The sequence below is a fragment of the Oncorhynchus nerka genome, linkage group LG12, assembly GCF_034236695.1.
Source record: "Oncorhynchus nerka isolate Pitt River linkage group LG12, Oner_Uvic_2.0, whole genome shotgun sequence".
Classification (NCBI taxonomy): Eukaryota; Metazoa; Chordata; class Actinopteri; order Salmoniformes; family Salmonidae; genus Oncorhynchus; species Oncorhynchus nerka.
Window position 1 is genome coordinate 80152317 of NC_088407.1, and position 17151 is coordinate 80169467.

Consider the following 17151-nt stretch of genomic DNA (forward strand, 5'->3'; position numbering starts at 1 on the left):
TTTAGAAAGAAAGGGTCCAGATTGTCTAGCCCGGCTGATTTGTAGGGGTCCAGATTTTTCAGCTCTTTCAGAACATCAGCTGAATCGATTTGGGAGAAGGAGAAATGGGGAAGGCTTGGGCGAGTTGCTGTTGGGGGTGCAGTGCTGTTGACCGGGGTAGGAGTAGCCAGGTGGAAAGCATGGCCAGCCGTAGAAAAATGCTTATTGAAATTCTCAATTATGGTGGATTTATCAGTGGTGACAGTGTTTCCTATCTTCAGTGCAGTGGGCAGCTGGGAGGAGGTGTTCTTATTCTCCATGGACTTTACAGTGTCCCAGAACTTTTTTGAGTTAGTGTTGCAGGAAGCAAATTTCTGCTTGAAAAAGCTAGCCTTGGCTTTTCTAACTGCCTGTGTATAACGGTTTCTAGCTTCCCTGAACAGCTGCATATCACGGGGCTGTTCGATGCTAATGCAGAACGCCATAGGATGTTTTTGTGTTGGTTAAGGGCAGTCAGGTCTGGGGAGAACCAAGGGCTATATCTGTTCCTGGTTCTAATTTTCTTGAATGGGGCATGTTTATTTAAGATGGTTAGGAAGGCATTTAAAAAAATATCCAGGCATCCTCTACTGACGGGATGAGATCAATATCCTTCCAGGATACCCCGGCCAGGTCGATTAGAAAGGCCTGCTCGCTGAAGTGTTTCAGGGAGCGTTTTACAGTGATGAGTGGAGGTCGTTTGACCGCTGACCCATTACGGATGCAGGCAATGAGGCAGTGATCGCTGAGATCTTGGTTAAAGACAGCAGAGGTGTATTTAGAGGGGAAGTTGGTTAGGATGATATCTATGAGGGTGCCCGTGTTTAAGGCTTTGGGGGGGTACCTGGTAGGTTCATTGATAATTTGTGTGAGATTGAGGGCATCAAGTTTAGATTGTAGGATGGCTGGGGTGTTAAGCATGTTCCAGTTTAGGTCGCCTAGCAGCATGAGCTCTGAAGATAGATGGGGGGCAATTAGTTCACATATGGTGTCCAGAGCACAGCTAGGGGCAGAGGGTGGTCTATAGCAGGCGGCAACGGTGAGAGACTTGTTTTTAGAGAGGTGGATTTTTAAAAGTAGAAGTTCAAATTGTTTGGGTACAGACCTGGATAGTAGGACAGAACTCTGCAGGCTATCTTTGCAGTAGATTGCAACACCGCCCCCTTTGGCAGTTCTATCTTGTCTGAAAATGTTGTAGTTTGGAATTAAAATTTCTGAATTTTTGGTGGTCTTCCTAAGCCAGGATTCAGACACAGCTAGAACATCCGGGTTGGCAGAGTGTGCTAAAGCAGTGAATAGAACAAACTTAGGGAGGAGGCTTCTAATGTTAACATGCATGAAACCAAGGCTATTACGGTTACAGAAGTCATCAAAAGAGAGCGCCTGGGGAATAGGAGTGGAGCTAGGCACTGCAGGGCCTGGATTCACCTCTACATCGCCAGAGGAACATAGGAGGAGAAGAATAAGGGTGCGGCTAAAAGCAATAAGAATTGGTCGTCTAGAACGTCTGGAACAGAGAGTAAAAGGAGGTTTCTGGGGGCGATAAAATAGCATCAAGGTATAATGTACAGACAAAGGTATGGTAGGATGTGAATACAGTGGAGGTAAACCTAGGTATTGAGTGATGAAGAGAGAGATATTGTCTCTAGAAACATCATTGAAACCAGGAGATGTCATTGCATGTGTGGGTGGTGGAACTAATAGGTTGGATAAGGTATAGTGAGCAGGACTAGAGGCTCTACAGTGAAATAAGCCAATAAACACTAACCAGAACAGCAATGGACAAGACATATTGACATTAAGGAGAGGCATCCTTAGTCGAGTGATCAAAAGGGTCCAGTGAGTGGAGAGGATTGGTTGGGGGTCACGGCGATTTAGACAGCTAGCCAGGCCATCGGTAGCAAGCTAGCATAGGATGGAGGTCTGTTGTTAGCCACCTCTTGCGTTCCGTCAGTAGATTAGTGGGGTTCCGTGTGGTAGAGGGGATTAATCCAAATCACACAACAACAAAAAAATAAAAACAATAGATATAGTTATAGAGGCCCAAGAAGAAACATAATAATAATAAAAATAAATAAATTGTCCGATTGTCTATTCTGAGAGCAGCCGGTAAGACAGCTAACGGTTAGCAGGCCGCAGATGGGCGTTCAGGTAACGTCGCGACGGAGGAGCCAGCCGGATCTCCTTCGGGTAGATAACGTCGGCAGTCCAGTTGTGAAGGCCCGGTGGGGCTCCGCGTAGGCAGTAAAACGGGTCCGGATAGGTGACTGCAGCCCAGGAGTGATTGATGGAACTCAGGAGTGATTGACGGAGCTGGCTAGCTCCGGAGTAATTGATGTTTGCTCCGGAATCGACGAAAGCCGAGTCACACGGATAGCAGCTAGCTAGCTGTGAGATCCGGGTATGAATGTCCAGAGAGCAGTTGAAATCCAGTTGAAATCCAGGGACATGGAGAGAAAAATTGGTCCGGTATGTTCCATTCCGAGCTGCGCTGCGCCGTACAAAACTGGCGATAGATTTTCGAGCTAAAGGATAGCTGATGACCACAAACCGTGGTTAGCTGAATACTAAGGATTTGATTTGCCAGTAAAGAAGCTAACTAGCTTCTGAACTAGCTTCTGCTTCTGATTAGCTTTTGGGCTAGCTTCTGGCTAGCTCCTGGCTAGCTTCTGGCTAGTTTCTGGCTAACTTCTTGGAGTTTCTGGCTAGCTTCTTGGAGGATTGCAGATTTGAGGTAAATAATACTTATTTATAAATATAAATTGGTGAGACGGGTTGCAGGAGAGTGTTTTGAAGATGAGTTGATGGAAAATAAAAATAAAATGTATGTGAAAAAAGTTGTAAATATATATATATACAAGACACGACAAGACGAGGACAAAAGACGTCTGAACTGCTATGCCATCTCGGATTAGGCTGCATAGATTTCATACTTAGAAGCTCAAAAGACGAAAACGCAGTAATTTTTTTTTGTAAATTGAAATTTGCTATAGTAAATGCTAGCAGCATTTCCCACCTTTGCGGGATGCACGGGGGATATGGTCACTAGTGTGCCCAGGTTTGCCCAACCTAGATCGAGGCACAGACACGGTCTCAATGGGGATTGCTGAGCTGACTACACTGACTATGCTGGTGGCAGAATTCACTAAGCTGGCAGGGTGGTTAACAGACTGCTACCTGGCCTGCAACCTATTTAGCAATGAATCTGCCGATAGGAACATCGAAAGACGCCTAATTGCTCTGTTAAACAAGGACAACCATATCTACATGCACAAACATCCATAGTGCGATCAGTATAACATAGGGCCTTCGAAATGACACAAAGCAGGACTACATTTAAAAAAAAAAAGTAATTAAAGAGCAGCAGTAAAAAAATAACAATATATACAGGGGGGTGTTGGTACAGAGTCAATGTGCGGGGGGCGCCGATTAGTTGAGGTAGTATGTACATGTATGTAGAGTTATTAAAGTGACTATGCATAGATGACAACAGAGAGTGGCAGTGAAGTGGGGAGGGGAGGGGTAATGCAAATAGTCTGGGTAGCCATTTGACTAGATGTTCAGGAGTCTTATGGCTTGGGGGTAGAAGCTGTTTGAAGCCTCTTGGACCTAGACTTGGCACTCCGGTACCGCTTGCCGTGCGGTAGCAGAGAGAACAGTCTATGACTAAGGTGGCTGGAGTCTTCGACAATTTTTAGGGCCTTCTTACACAGCCTGGTATAGAGGTCCTGGATGGCAGGGAGCTTGGCCCCAGTGATGTACTGGGCCGTACGCTCTACCCTCTGTAATGCCTTGTGGTCGGAGGCCGAGCAGTTGCCATACCAGGCAGTGATGCAACCAGTCAGGATGCTCTCCATGGTGCAGCTGTAGAACCTTTTTAGGATCTGAGGACCCATGCCAAATCTTTTCAGTCTCCTGAGGGGGAATAGGTTTTGTCGTGCCCACTTCACGACTGTCTTGGTGTGCTTGGACCATGTTAGTTTGTTGGTGATGTGGACACCATGGAACATGAAGCTCTCAACCTGCTCCACTGCAGCCCCATTGATAAGAATGGGGGCGTGCTCGGTCCTCTTTTTCCTGTAGTCCACAATCATCTACTTTGTCTTGATCACATTGATGTAGAGGTTGTTGTCCTGGCACCACCCAGCCTGGTCTCTGACCTCCTCCCTATAGGCTGCCTCATTTTTGTAGGTGATCAGGCCTACCACTGTTGTGTCATCGGCAAATTTAATGATGGCGTTGGAGTCGTGCCTGGCCGTGCAGTCATGAGTGAACAGGGAGTACACGAGGGGGCTGAGTACGCACCCCTGAGGGGCCCCTGTGTTGAGGATTAGCGTGGCGGATGTGTTGTTACCCACACTTACCACCTGGGGGCGGCCCGTCATTCATATTGCACTGTACTGCCTTACCTATGTATTGTGAATCCATGAATTGGGAGTCTACTCATCGACACCCACAGAACAAATCTGTTTAGCTTTTACATAGAATGTCATATTTAATATTAGCATTGCAGCTCTTATTGTGGGACTTGACTACCCCATTTTATTGATCCACAATCCATAGGTAAGGCTGTGCAGTGCAATATGAATGTCAAATATACATAAAAGTTTGACTGGTAAGCTTAATGTGGCTCACTTCACAGTGGTTTCAGAATCCAGCAATATTGAACTACGATGCTCATATTAGTGTAAACTCTTCACAGTTGTGTTCTGTGGGTGTCACTGAGTAGACTGATACCCCATTTCATGAATCCACAATTCATAGGTAAGGCTGTAGTGAAATATAAGTATACCACCAATGCAATTGTAAAATCTAATACATCCACAGTGCGATCAACTGATTTTTGTTGAATTTATATAACTTTCCAAACTTGTTTAACATTATCTAGTCTAAATATGGCAAGATTCCACTATTTGTATCAATGAAAATTAGGGACCTTTATTTTGAAGGTCGAACCGCAAATTCCACGATTGTGGCTAATCCTTATTTTTGGCTAGCTTCACATAGGTTAGAGGACCGACCCGTTTGTGTTGGCTTGTTGCCAGGAGCGCGCAACGGTCAGATTTGAGCTGCATTCAGAGTCGCACTGTTAAAAAGTTCTACATGGTCTGATTAAGGTCTATTGACCGACATCTCAGCTACTATTCAAATAAATTAGAAGGAAGTGTGCCGAGTCTTTCTCCCGTTTCTCCAGTAGATTCTGCCTCATCTCTTATATTTTTTTGTTGTAAACATGATCATGCACTTTATTAATGTATACATTTGCGTTTGTGTGTACAACAGGTGACACGCACCCCATAGAGATAGTACACTATAGTGCCCAAAAGCCCATTTTAGTATGGGCAGTGTCCATTGAGGACTTTCATCATTTTGAAGTAGTCAACTGGGCGGACCTACCTATGAGTTAAGGAAGGATCATCAGGTGGAGATCAACCAATGAATTATACTCCTGAGCAAACATTCCATAACTGAAGGTGTCAGTAAATGTTTCCAACCTTTGCTTTATACCTGATCAAACACACTAGGTGACAGTGTGGACCCTTTCAGTTAGTTTGCCAACTCATAGAAGTAGTAAAAGCAGAAAACTGACTACTTCAATGGAGATGGCCTCAATGGCGCGGCCCATGCTCACAGACACCATAATGAGTCATATACAATGATGCTATGTCGAAATAAATATATGGCGCTCCCCCACCCATAGACTGGCTCCAATAAACACTCATTATTTGGCGTCCATTGCATGTGGTGGTTGATTCCAATTGGATTGCGATGAGGAAATACAAAATGTTCACAAACATGAGTTACATCAAACTTGGTAAGGATTTATTCTGAATTTATAATTTGATTTCTAACTGATTAGAACTAATTCGACATATTGTTTATGTCAAATAGCAGAAGTTTTCATTCACAATGGGATGACAGAGCACACCTCGCTGGGACATCCAGTTTGACCATCTCAAACTGGTTACTAGTCCTGAATGTGGCATTGTGTACAGCATATAGTCACGCATATTTATATAGTCAAAAAACCTAAACGTTCCTGATCTGTCACGAATGTTGAATGTAATTGAACTTACTCAGCTGATTGACCATGGGGCTGGGACCTCAATTATAACCTTCAGGTAAATGTCTGCAGCAACAATTTATGAAAAGTCTGCGCACGTACGAATGTAATGAGATTCTAAAAATTGCAGCACACCATAGATACGCATTTTCGCCGTTATAAATCAGAACAGTCTTAAAATTGTGTGAACGAGCTTTAAAACTCCGCATGGAAAACGCCCTCCATTCTCTTTTCATGGTCACGTTCCCCTCCAAACATTTCACGAGGTTTAATTACGTGACGCATGAAACAGTCTCAGTCAATTTACCTGGTAAAATAAAATACAAATAAATTATGAACTTGGTGGTGAATGTGCAAGGTGATGAGCTTGATGTTGCTTTACAATAATATTATTCTGGTGACATAATGATTGATGCTTGGCTGCCTTTTGACAAATACAAATAATATCGCTCTTATCCATAATAACATCATAATGTAGTCTACCCGCACTGTATCTGCGATCTGTTGGCTAGAGCGCATGAGCCAACGCCAGAGTGGGCACATTCGCTACATAACTCAGAGTTGAGAATGCAATGAACCCCATTTAACTTGTATTTTTCATTTGGTACATGGGAATTTAACGGGAATGTATGTATGTGTACTACTTCATCGCGCACAGCTTTTTATCCACAACAAGTCAGTTTGATGGAAACACATCTCTGATTGGATAATGCGCATATTGATATATGCCGATTTTAGAATATTCGTATGAAAATCTGTCGCAAATTGGATGGAAACCTAGCTAATAACCAATTGCGTGTATTCATGGATGCCAGGTGCCCCCAAATATTTGACCCCCCCAAAAAAATATATACAAGTCGGAAGTTTACATACTTGGGTTGGAGTCATTAAAACTCGTTTTTCAACCACTCAACCCATTTCTTGTTCACTATAGTTTTGTCAACTCTGTTAGGACGTCTACTTTGTGCATGACACAAGTAATTTTTCTAACAATTGTTTACAGACAGATTATTTCACTTATTCATTGTATCACAATTCCAGTGGGTCGGAAGTTTACATGCACTAAATTGACTGTGCCTTTAAACAGCTTGGAAAATTCCAGAAAATGATGTCATGGCTTTAGATGCTTCTGATAGGTTAATTGACATTATTTGAGTCAGTTGGAGGTGTACCTGTGCCTCTTTGCTTGATGTCATGGGAAAATCAAAAGACATCAGCCAAGACCTCAGAAAAAAAGTTGTAGACCTCCACAAGTCTGGTTCGTCCTTGGGAGCAATTTTCAAATGCCTGAAGGTACCACCTTCATCTGTACAAACAATAGTACGCAAGTATAAACACCATGGGACCATGCAGACGTCATACCGCTCAGGAAGGAGACTCGTTCTGTCTCCTAGAGATTAACTAACTTTGGTTTCGAAAAGTGCAAATCAATCCCAGAACAACAGCAGAGGACCTTGTGAAGATGATGGAGGAAATGGGTACAAAAATATCTATATCCACAGTAAAACGAGTCCTATATCGACATAACCTGAAAGGCTGCTCAGTAAGGAAGAAGCCACTGCTGCAAAACCATCATTAAAAAAATGCCAGACTACGGTTTGCAACTGCACATGGGGACAAAGATCGGGAAGGCTTGCAAGCCGAAGAACACCATCCCAACCGTGAAGCACGGGGGTGGCAGCATCATGTTGTGGGGTGCTTTGCTGCAGGAGGGACTGGTGCACTTCACAAAATAGATGGCATCATGAGGGAGGAAAATTGTGTGGATATATTGTGGATATATTGAAGCAACAGTCAGGAAGTTATAGCTTGGTCGTAAATGGGTCTTCAGAATGGACAATGACCCCAAGTAAACTTCCAAAGTTGTGGCAAAATGGTTTAAGGACAACAAAGTCAAGGTATTGGAGTGGCCATCACAAAGCCCTGACCTCAATCCTGTAGTGTGGGCAGAACTGAAAAAGAATGTGCAAGCAAGGAGGCCTACAAACCTGACTCAGTTACTCCATCTCTGTCAGGAGGAATGGGCCAAAATTCACCCAACTTATTGTGGGAAGCTTGTGGAAGGCTACCCGAAACGTTTGACCCAAGTTAAACAATATAAAGGCAATGCTACCAAATACTAATTGAGTATCTGTGAACTTCTGATCCACTGGGAATGTGGTGAAAGAAATAAAAGCTGAAATAAATCATTCTCTCTACTATTATTCTGACATTTGACATTCTTAAAATAAAGTGGTGATCCTAACTTAAATATCAGGAATTGTGAAAAACTGAGTTCAAATGTATTTGGCTAAGGTGTATGTAAACTTACGACTTCAACTCTGTGTATATATATGCATGCTACCGTTCAAAAGTTTGGGGTCATTTAGAAATGTCCTTGTTTCTGAAAGAAAAACACTGTTTTTGTCCATTAAAATAACATCAAATTGATCAGAAATATGGTTTAGACATAGTTGATGTTGTAAGTGACTATTGTAGCTGGAAACAGCAGATTAAAAAAATTAATATCTACATAGGCGTACAGAGGCCCATTGTCAGCAATCATCACCCCTGTGTTCCAATGGCATGTTGTGTTAGCTAATCTAAGTTAATAATTTAAAAAAGGCTAATTGATCATTAGAAAAACATTTTTGCAATTATGTTTGCACAGCTGAAAAATTTTGTCCTGATTTTAAAGAACCAGATAAAACTGGCCTTCTTTAGACTAGTTGAGTATCTGGAGCACCAACATTTGTGGGTTCAATTACAGTCGGAAAATGGCCAGAAACAAAGACCTTTCTTCTGAAACTTGTCAGTCTATTCTTGTTCTGAGAAATGAAGGCTATTCCATGTGAAAAATTGGCAAGAAACTGAAGATCTGGTACAACGCCCTTCACAGAACAGCGCAAACTTGCTCTAACCAGAATAGAATGAGGAGTGGGAGGACCCGGTGCACAACTGAGCAAGAGAACAAGTACATGGGCCTCCCGGGTGGCGCAGTGGTTAAGGGCGCTGTACTGCAGCGCCAGCTGTGCCATCAGAGTCCCTGGGTTCGCGCCCAGGCTCTGTCGTAACCGGCCGCGACCGGGAGGTCCGTGGGGCGACGCACAATTGGCCTAGCGTCGTCCGGGTTAGGGAGGGCTTGGTCGGTAGGGATGTCCTTCTCTCATCGCGCACCAGCGACTCCTGTGGCGGGCGGGGCGCAGTGCGCACTAACCAAGGTTGCCGGGTTGGATGCACGCTGTGTTAAGAAGCAGTGCGGCTGGTTGGGTTGTGTATCGGAGGACGCATGACTTTCAACCTTCGTCTCTCCCGAGCCCGTACGGGAGTTGTAGCGATGAGACAAGATAGTAGCTACTACAACAATTGGATACCACGAAATTGGGGAGAAAAAGGGGGTAAAATTCACAAAGAAAAAAAAAGAGAACATGTACATTAGAGTGTCTAGTTTGAGAAACACAAGTCCTCACAAGTCCTCAACTGGCAGATTCATTAAATAGTTATCGCAAAACACCAGTCTCAACGTCAACAGTGAAGAGACGACTCCGGGATAAAAGAGTGCTTTTGATAACTATTTTTTGCAATTATAATTTGTGTTTTTTCCATCTGTTTTAAGTGGCCACCTATCACATTGTGTTGCGCATACTTTTTTATCTTCTCATGATCAAGGTAGCCTACTATGTATAAGCATTGATTTGTCCCTAATTTAGTTTTGAACAAAAACAGTCCCAAGATATATATTTTTGTCATATATTATCAAAGAAATGTTTCGAAAGTATATATCATATGGATGACCATATATTTAAAAAATATGTCCATTGCAAAAGTTGAACGCACTGACTAAGTCGCTCTGCCTAGAGTGTCTGCTTAATGTAATTGTAAAAGGGGTAGCCTAACACAGGAGGCTGCTGAGGGGACAACAGCTCATAACAGAACAGAGAAAAGGGAATGGCATCAAACACCTGGAAACAATGTGTTTGATACTATTCCGCTCTAGTCATTACCACGAGCCCGTTCTCCACCAACTTCCTGTGTAGCCTACCATCCACATATCTAATTTTTTTTTTGTATTCCCAGGTTAATTGTGACCTGCCCTGAATTCTACTCAAAATGTGTTCCATTCCTGGATTGCCAATTCCAGGATCCCAAGTCACAGTTCTCATTACAAGGGTAAACCTAAATCCTATCTGTTCTCTAGTGGAATTATGGGGAAACTTTGATCAAGAAAGGCAACATGCTTACCAGCAAATGAGAAGGGGAGTTCAGATTCCCAGACAGAGGTTTTGTGAATCAGAAGGAAACCCCGGAGACTTGTGTCTAGCTCATCTGAATGGAACCTGGCACAGAGCTAGGATCATTTCTAGACATGGGCATCATTACAATGTGTTTCTCATTGATGAAGGGAGAGCTCATGTTGCTACAAACAACACCTTAGCATGGGGTCAGAATGACTGTTTTCTTTTACCTCCAGAAGTGGAGTTCTGTGTTCTTGCCAATGTATCCCCCTTATCCCATGAAAACAAATGGACTCCAACAGCCTCAGAGTTTTTGGAGTCTCTTTGCGGCAAAACTGTCAATGGAATGGTTCAGGATGTATTGATGCCAGACAGAACAGTCCTCCTTTATATTCCCATCATTAACAAACATATGTATGAAGTCGGCTTTGCCAGAAAACTCCCCAGTGACAAGTTCAAACAACTTGTTCTATCGTCTCTGAACTTTCCAAAGAGTCAGGTCTCCTCCACAGAGACCTTGCCACCTACAGTGTCACACAAACGGACTGATGCTGGGAGAGAAATTGAGAAGTTTCAACAATTCTTCTATCCAGAACTGCTAACAGACTTCATTGAGACTGTGGAAGTCACAGAGGTGATAAACCCACAGCGTATCTTCTGCAAACTCTCAATTTTCTCTCAGGAGCTGAAGAAACTCTCTGAGCAGATTAATGAATACTATGAAGGAAGATCTACTTTTTGCAAGGCCAGACAGACGGCCTCAGGCGCTCCATGTGCAGCAAGAGGGAGCAATGGCAAGTGGTATCGATCTCTGCTACAGCAGGACATTGGATCAGAGAGTGCTGTGGAAGTACTACTTGTCGATAATGGGAAGACGGACTTTGTCCATGTGGGTGACATCAGACCACTGGCTGCCAAGTTCTTCAGAATGCCAGTTGTAACTTATGTTTGCTCCCTCCACGGTATTGAGGACAGAGGCATTGGATGGACAGTGGATGAAATCAAGTATCTGAAATCTGTGCTGCTGCACAAGACTGTCATTGCCAAATTTGAATATCACAACCTGTCAGAGGGCATCAACTGTGTGACACTCTATGGAGACGACAATGTAAACATCAACAATCTTTTTGGAGTGAAAGAGAGATGTCTTCTGGAGTCAGAGAGGCCTCCACCCCGAGTCACAGAGGAAAGCCTTGCCACAGACATACAAAACAGTGTGCATCCCCTTACCCCACCACACTTTCCGTCAGCAACAGAAACTGTCCTCAATGAACATTGGTTCCAGGTAGGAATCACCTTGGAAGTCAAAGTATCTTGCATTGAAAGTCCGGCAAAATTCTGGTGCCAGATGGCACAGGAGAGTACAAGTCTTCAGATCCTTATGCAAGAAATGCAGTATCATTATACCTCCAGTCCTCCACAGCAAATTGATGGAGACATTTGTGTTGCTCTGGATCATGACAATGGTATGTGGTACAGAGCACGGATTGTTGAGAATGATCGGTCTCCCCATGTAGATGTGCGGTTCATAGATTACGGACAAACCAGGCGTGTCTCTCTGCAGGACTTGCGCCCCCTGGACCCAGTGTTTCGAAGACTGAAGATCCAGGCCTTTCAGTGTTTCCTGCAGAATCTGAACACTCCTACAAGTCCTGTTCCAGCAGAGTGGAGTGATGCTGCCTCATCGGAGTTCCAGAAGTTTGTAGATTCCACTGCTGACTCTAATGTAGGATTGAAATGCACCGTACATGCAGTCATGCGTGACACCCAAGGCTTGGTGATTAATATGGTAGATATTGAAACACCAGTTCAAAGTGCATGCAAACTTCTGGTTCAGAAAGGAGTAAAGGCCCCAGCACCTCTAAAATCTCCTCCACTTTCTTCTGCCCCGCCCGACACGGAAAACTTCTCATTACACAACATTGAAGTTGGAGGGAAAGAGAAGGTGTGGATAACTAGTGCAAAAAGTGTTGCTCACTTCTATGGCCAGCTTGAAAGAAATTCTCATGTGAATGACAAATTGACAAAAGATCTTCAGCATTTTTGCCACCAACCACTGCAGAGCACAAACTGTCCTCAATCACTAGAAACTGTTTGTTTTGCTAAATACACTGATAACCAGTGGTACAGAGGACAGATTAAAGCAACACATCCAACCCTTGAGGTTCACTTTGTGGATTATGGGGACACAGTCACATTGAGTCAATCAGACATCCTTCCCTGTCCTGTAGAAGCCGTCTCGCTGATGTCAGTTCCTGTGCAAGCTGTTCCATTTGGACTCTTCGGTGTTCCAGAAGATGTATCCCAAGAGGTCAACCGCTGGTTTGAAAAGCATGCCACAGACCTGCGCTTTACTATCACAGCGGTGGCTAAAGACTCTGGTGGAAAGCTTTTAGTTGAACTGTATGACGGAACATCACATATAAATGAGATGGTTAGAGAGAAGCTAAAAGAGGCGAGACCGGGAAAAGAAATCATTTTAGTCCAATCGCCTTCTCTGAGCTCTAAACTATCAACTACTTCAAGATGCGCAGATCAATTTCAGACCAAATGTAATTTGCCAGAATGTGTGCAAATGCCAACATCTCCGGATTGGGCTGCGAGGGGAACAGTAATAAAGCACAGTAGCACTGCAATGGGTTTCACATCCCCGCAAAGAAACGTTGGACAGTCTACTCCTCAGCAGTCACTGTTGGACAAACCTGAAAAGAAGCCCATGGTTGAACATGATGGACAGATGTGTCGTTTCTCCAAACTCACAGACCTTCCCTCAAGATCCTTGAAACCAGGGTTGGTAACAGAGGTGTATGTTTCACACTGTAACAGCCACTCTAGTTTCTTTATTCAGTTGACAAAGGATGAAGATGATATATTCTCTCTTGTGGAGAAACTAAATGGCTCACAGTCATCTTGTGATGCCACTCCAGTTGACTTGAATGAACTGCAGCTCGGTGACTTGGTGAATGCGGAGTATCCTGAAGACAGCTCATGGTATCGTGCAGTTGTTAGGCGCAAACCTGGGAATGGAACCGTTCATGTTGAATTCATAGACTTTGGAAATGAAGCAATTATTCCATCCCTGAAAGTGAAACAACTCGACAAGCAGTTCATAGAATATCCCAGGTTCAGTATTCACTGTGTACTTAGTAGAATAACTAATGCTAACAACAAAGAGACATGGGAGGAAGATGTCACATCGATGATCAAAAAGGCTACAACAACAGAAAACGCTGAGAAGAAACTGGCATGCGCATTCATGAAGGAGACCGGATCAGTTTGGGAGGTCAGTCTAGAAGATCAAGGTATTGTGTTGGCACATTCGTTAGTTGAAGCTAGTCAAACAGGCAGAGCAGATGTATCACAACTGTCTTGTTCAGGTGAAAACACGATTCCCCTGCTGTACAAGAAGCCAAGCGTTTCCCAAAACCAGGCTTTAGATGTCTATGCGTCCTCTATAGTTGAACCTAACTACTTCTGGTGTCAACATGCAAACTCTGAGGAGCTTTACAGGATCTCAAGAATTGTTCAAGAGTTTGTAAACTCTGCCCTGCAGGAACCTGTCCTAATGGATACCCTGAACCCCAGAAGTCCTTGTCTGGCTTTCTTTGCTGAAGACAACCAATGGTATCGAGCTCAGATCATTCACAAAACTAATGATCTTTTCACTGTTCTTTTTGTGGACTATGGAAATGAGTCCGAAGTTGATCTCAAGGCGATAAGGTCAATTCCACCTCCGCTACTAGAGAGCGCCCCTCAGGCCTTCCTGTGTTCTCTGGCTGGAGTTGAGCACCCAGAAGGCGCCTGGGATAACAACACTGTTGATGAGTTTTACCAGCTTATCGTTGACAAACCACTGAAAGTTACAGTTCAGAAAATGTATAATGATCTGGAAAGTCTCCCCACACAATACCAGGTCAAAGTGGAGTGTGAGGAGCATGTTATCAATGACTTGATGAGAAGTTACTTGCATTGCTCCGATTTGCACGTCCACAGCAAAACAGAGTGTGCTGACGAGCTTTTCTCCTCTGACATGACCATTTCAAATGAAACCTTGAACCGGTCTGAGTATAAACATCTTACACAAGAAATAACTCCCAAATTGAATTCCACTGAGGTTCCAGTGATGGATAGATCACCAAGCACCATGCAATGTTCAGGAGACACTCTGGCAGTCAGGACAATCTCTTATAATGGTCTTGCAGGAGTCTCCTCAAGTGGATCCAATGTTCCTTCCGAGAGTGTCCCCAAACATGAAACTCTTCCAAAACGATCAATAAAACCAGGTTGGGTAGCAGATGTCTATGTTTCACAATGCAACAGTCCATCAAGTTTCTTTGTTCAATTAGTAGAGGATGAAAAGTATCTGTTCTCTCTTGTGGAAAGTCTCAATTCTGACCAATCAGATGGTGTTGCACTCAAGAACGTTGCCAATCCACAGCCAGGGGATCTGGTGAATTCTGAGTTTCCAGATGACTGTTCCTGGTATCGTGCAGTCATTCTAGAAACAAATGGAGAAGACAAAATTCATGTGCAATACATAGACTTTGGTAATGAAGCATTCATTTCACCCCTCAAGGTTTGCAGGCTGGACACCCAGTTCCTGGAGCACCCAAGATTTAGCATCCATTGTTCTTTAAGTGGACTTGCGGACACTAAATACAAAGGATTGGAGCAGGAAATTTGTTGCCAATTCAAAAAAGTTGCGGGTGCGGACAGTGCAAGGAAATGGGAATGTAAGTTCATCAAAGACACTGGATCCACTTGGGAGGTCTGTCTGGACCAGAACATCATACTAACAGATTCACTAAATATGTGTTGTTCAGCTGGAGACTCTACTCACCTTGACCGACAAAGCCCAAGTTCTGGATCTTTGCCATCCCAGATAGAGAGGAGTGACAGAGAGCATAATACACAGCTGCAATTCTGGAAACTGGATATATTCCTGGGACAGACTTTGGATGTGTACGCCTCCTCCATAGCGGGCCCTGGTTATTTCTGGTGCCAGTATGCAAACTCTGAGGAGCTTGCTGAAATCTCTAAAGTTTGTCAGCTCGTTGGAAACTCTGAGCATAAGGACACAGTCCTCATGTCTACCCTGAGCCCTGGAAGTCCTTGTCTGGCTCTCTTTGCCGAAGACAAGCAATGGTATCGAGCTCAGATTGTTAGCAAAATGGATGTTATCTCTGTTGTCTTTGTGGATTATGGAAATGAGTCAGAAACTGATTTGAAGTCTTTGAAGTCTGTTTCACCTCAGCTACTAGAACACCCTCCTCAGGCCTTTCTGTGTTCCCTGGCTGAATTTGAGAACTCAGAAGGCAGCTGGGATGACAATGCCCTTGATGGGTTTTATGAGCTCCTTGCTGATAAGCCGCTGAAAGTGACAGTTCAGAACATGGATAATAATAACAAGCTCCCCATTCCTCAATACCAAGTGAAAGTAGAGTGTGAGGAGCTGATTGTGAATGACTTCATGAAGACTTGCTGGAGGAGCTCCCCCACCGAGTCTCAATCAGGTTTGTAAATGTTCTCAACTTTTTATACAGTGAGTTATAGAGTTATACAGTGATCCACTTCTGAGTAAAGGGTATGTAGTATTTCACTGATGTCTCCATAGAATGCTTGTGAGTTCATTTGAACTCTTTGCTTTTTGTTCTGTTGAAGGTTACCTGTGCTTCAGATTAAGTTTTTAAACTTTTGAATTCTAATATTGTTTAGTAATACTACTATAGATTTAAAATGTTAAACTTTATTATTCCATTGGGCAATTTAGTTTGCAAATAAAAAATAATGCCCCACATGTAATGACAAAATCAGTCAATAATCTCAAGTCAATCATCAGTATACATTATAAGCATGTACATTATAAATAATGTAAATGCATGCTTCTTCCCTTTCAGAGGAAGCGGCTAATCATTGTAAATGTCAACGGAAAGAAACTGATGATTGAATCTGGTTTGGTCAGATTTTAGTCCTAATTTGCATCAAGACTTTAGAAGTGATGAAGTTGTTGGATCCTCAAGATTGTATATGTTAGCACATTGTAGACATTAATGGCTGCAAGCAAATCTACAGGGGTGGCAGGTAGCCTAGCGGTTACGAGCGTTTGGTCAGTATCCGAAAAGTCACTAGTTCGAATCCCCGAGCGAACCAGGTGATATCTGTCAACAAGCCCTTGAGCAAGGCACTTAACCCTAACGCTCTGGACGAGCGTCTACTAAAATGTAACAAAATGTACTATTAAATGTGACTATTTTCAGATTCAAAATACCATAGCTGTAATGTTTTTGTAACTGTTTGAATATGTTAATGAATGATCTTGTTTTATTTGTGGTGTCTGGGATTCCCACTTGTTGTTTCTCCCCCCAAAAGTTTACATTTGGAGTTTTCCTATTCCAGTGATCTGTGTTGTCTTTGTCCATGTGACTGACTAGTTTTCAATATAACTGCTACTAAACTTAATGCACTTGGAAACAACAGGTTTTGAAAAGCTTGTAGATGGGAATTTCAAAGAATGTTTCAATGACCGTGTTAGTATCTGTCTTGGAATGTCATGACATTGTACCTTGTTTGGAATTAAAAGCAATAAAATGGGACTGAATGCATGATCAAAATGATTGTTTGTAGTTTTATACTCAAGTTCAAATTGCCTACTTTTTTTGTCCGTTTTTTGCCATAATTGTCAAACATTTTTGCATAGTAGTCATGTATGAATTAGTTTTCCCTTTCACGATTAGAAGGATCAATTAACCCAAATCCAATTCTGCCTTGAACCAGGAAGTTTTACTTCCTCCTTCCTGCACCAATCTAATTTTAAACATTGAGGGAGGAGTGTACAAGTGCACACCTCAGGAAGTA

At 43.1% G+C, this 17151-nt stretch overlaps 1 protein-coding gene across 1 annotated transcript; it reads left to right on the top strand.

The window, feature by feature from the left end:
* The first annotated feature begins 5655 nt into the window (after positions 1 to 5655).
* LOC115138748 (tudor domain-containing 6) lies at positions 5656 to 16888 on the top strand. The gene is made up of 3 exons (XM_029675924.2): positions 5656 to 5833; positions 10139 to 15809; positions 16194 to 16888. The coding sequence occupies exons 2-3, from the start codon at positions 10172 to 10174 to the stop codon at positions 16241 to 16243; spliced, it is 5688 nt and encodes a 1895-aa protein (XP_029531784.1). The 5' UTR covers positions 5656 to 5833; positions 10139 to 10171; the 3' UTR covers positions 16244 to 16888.
* The last annotated feature ends 263 nt before the right edge of the window (positions 16889 to 17151 follow it).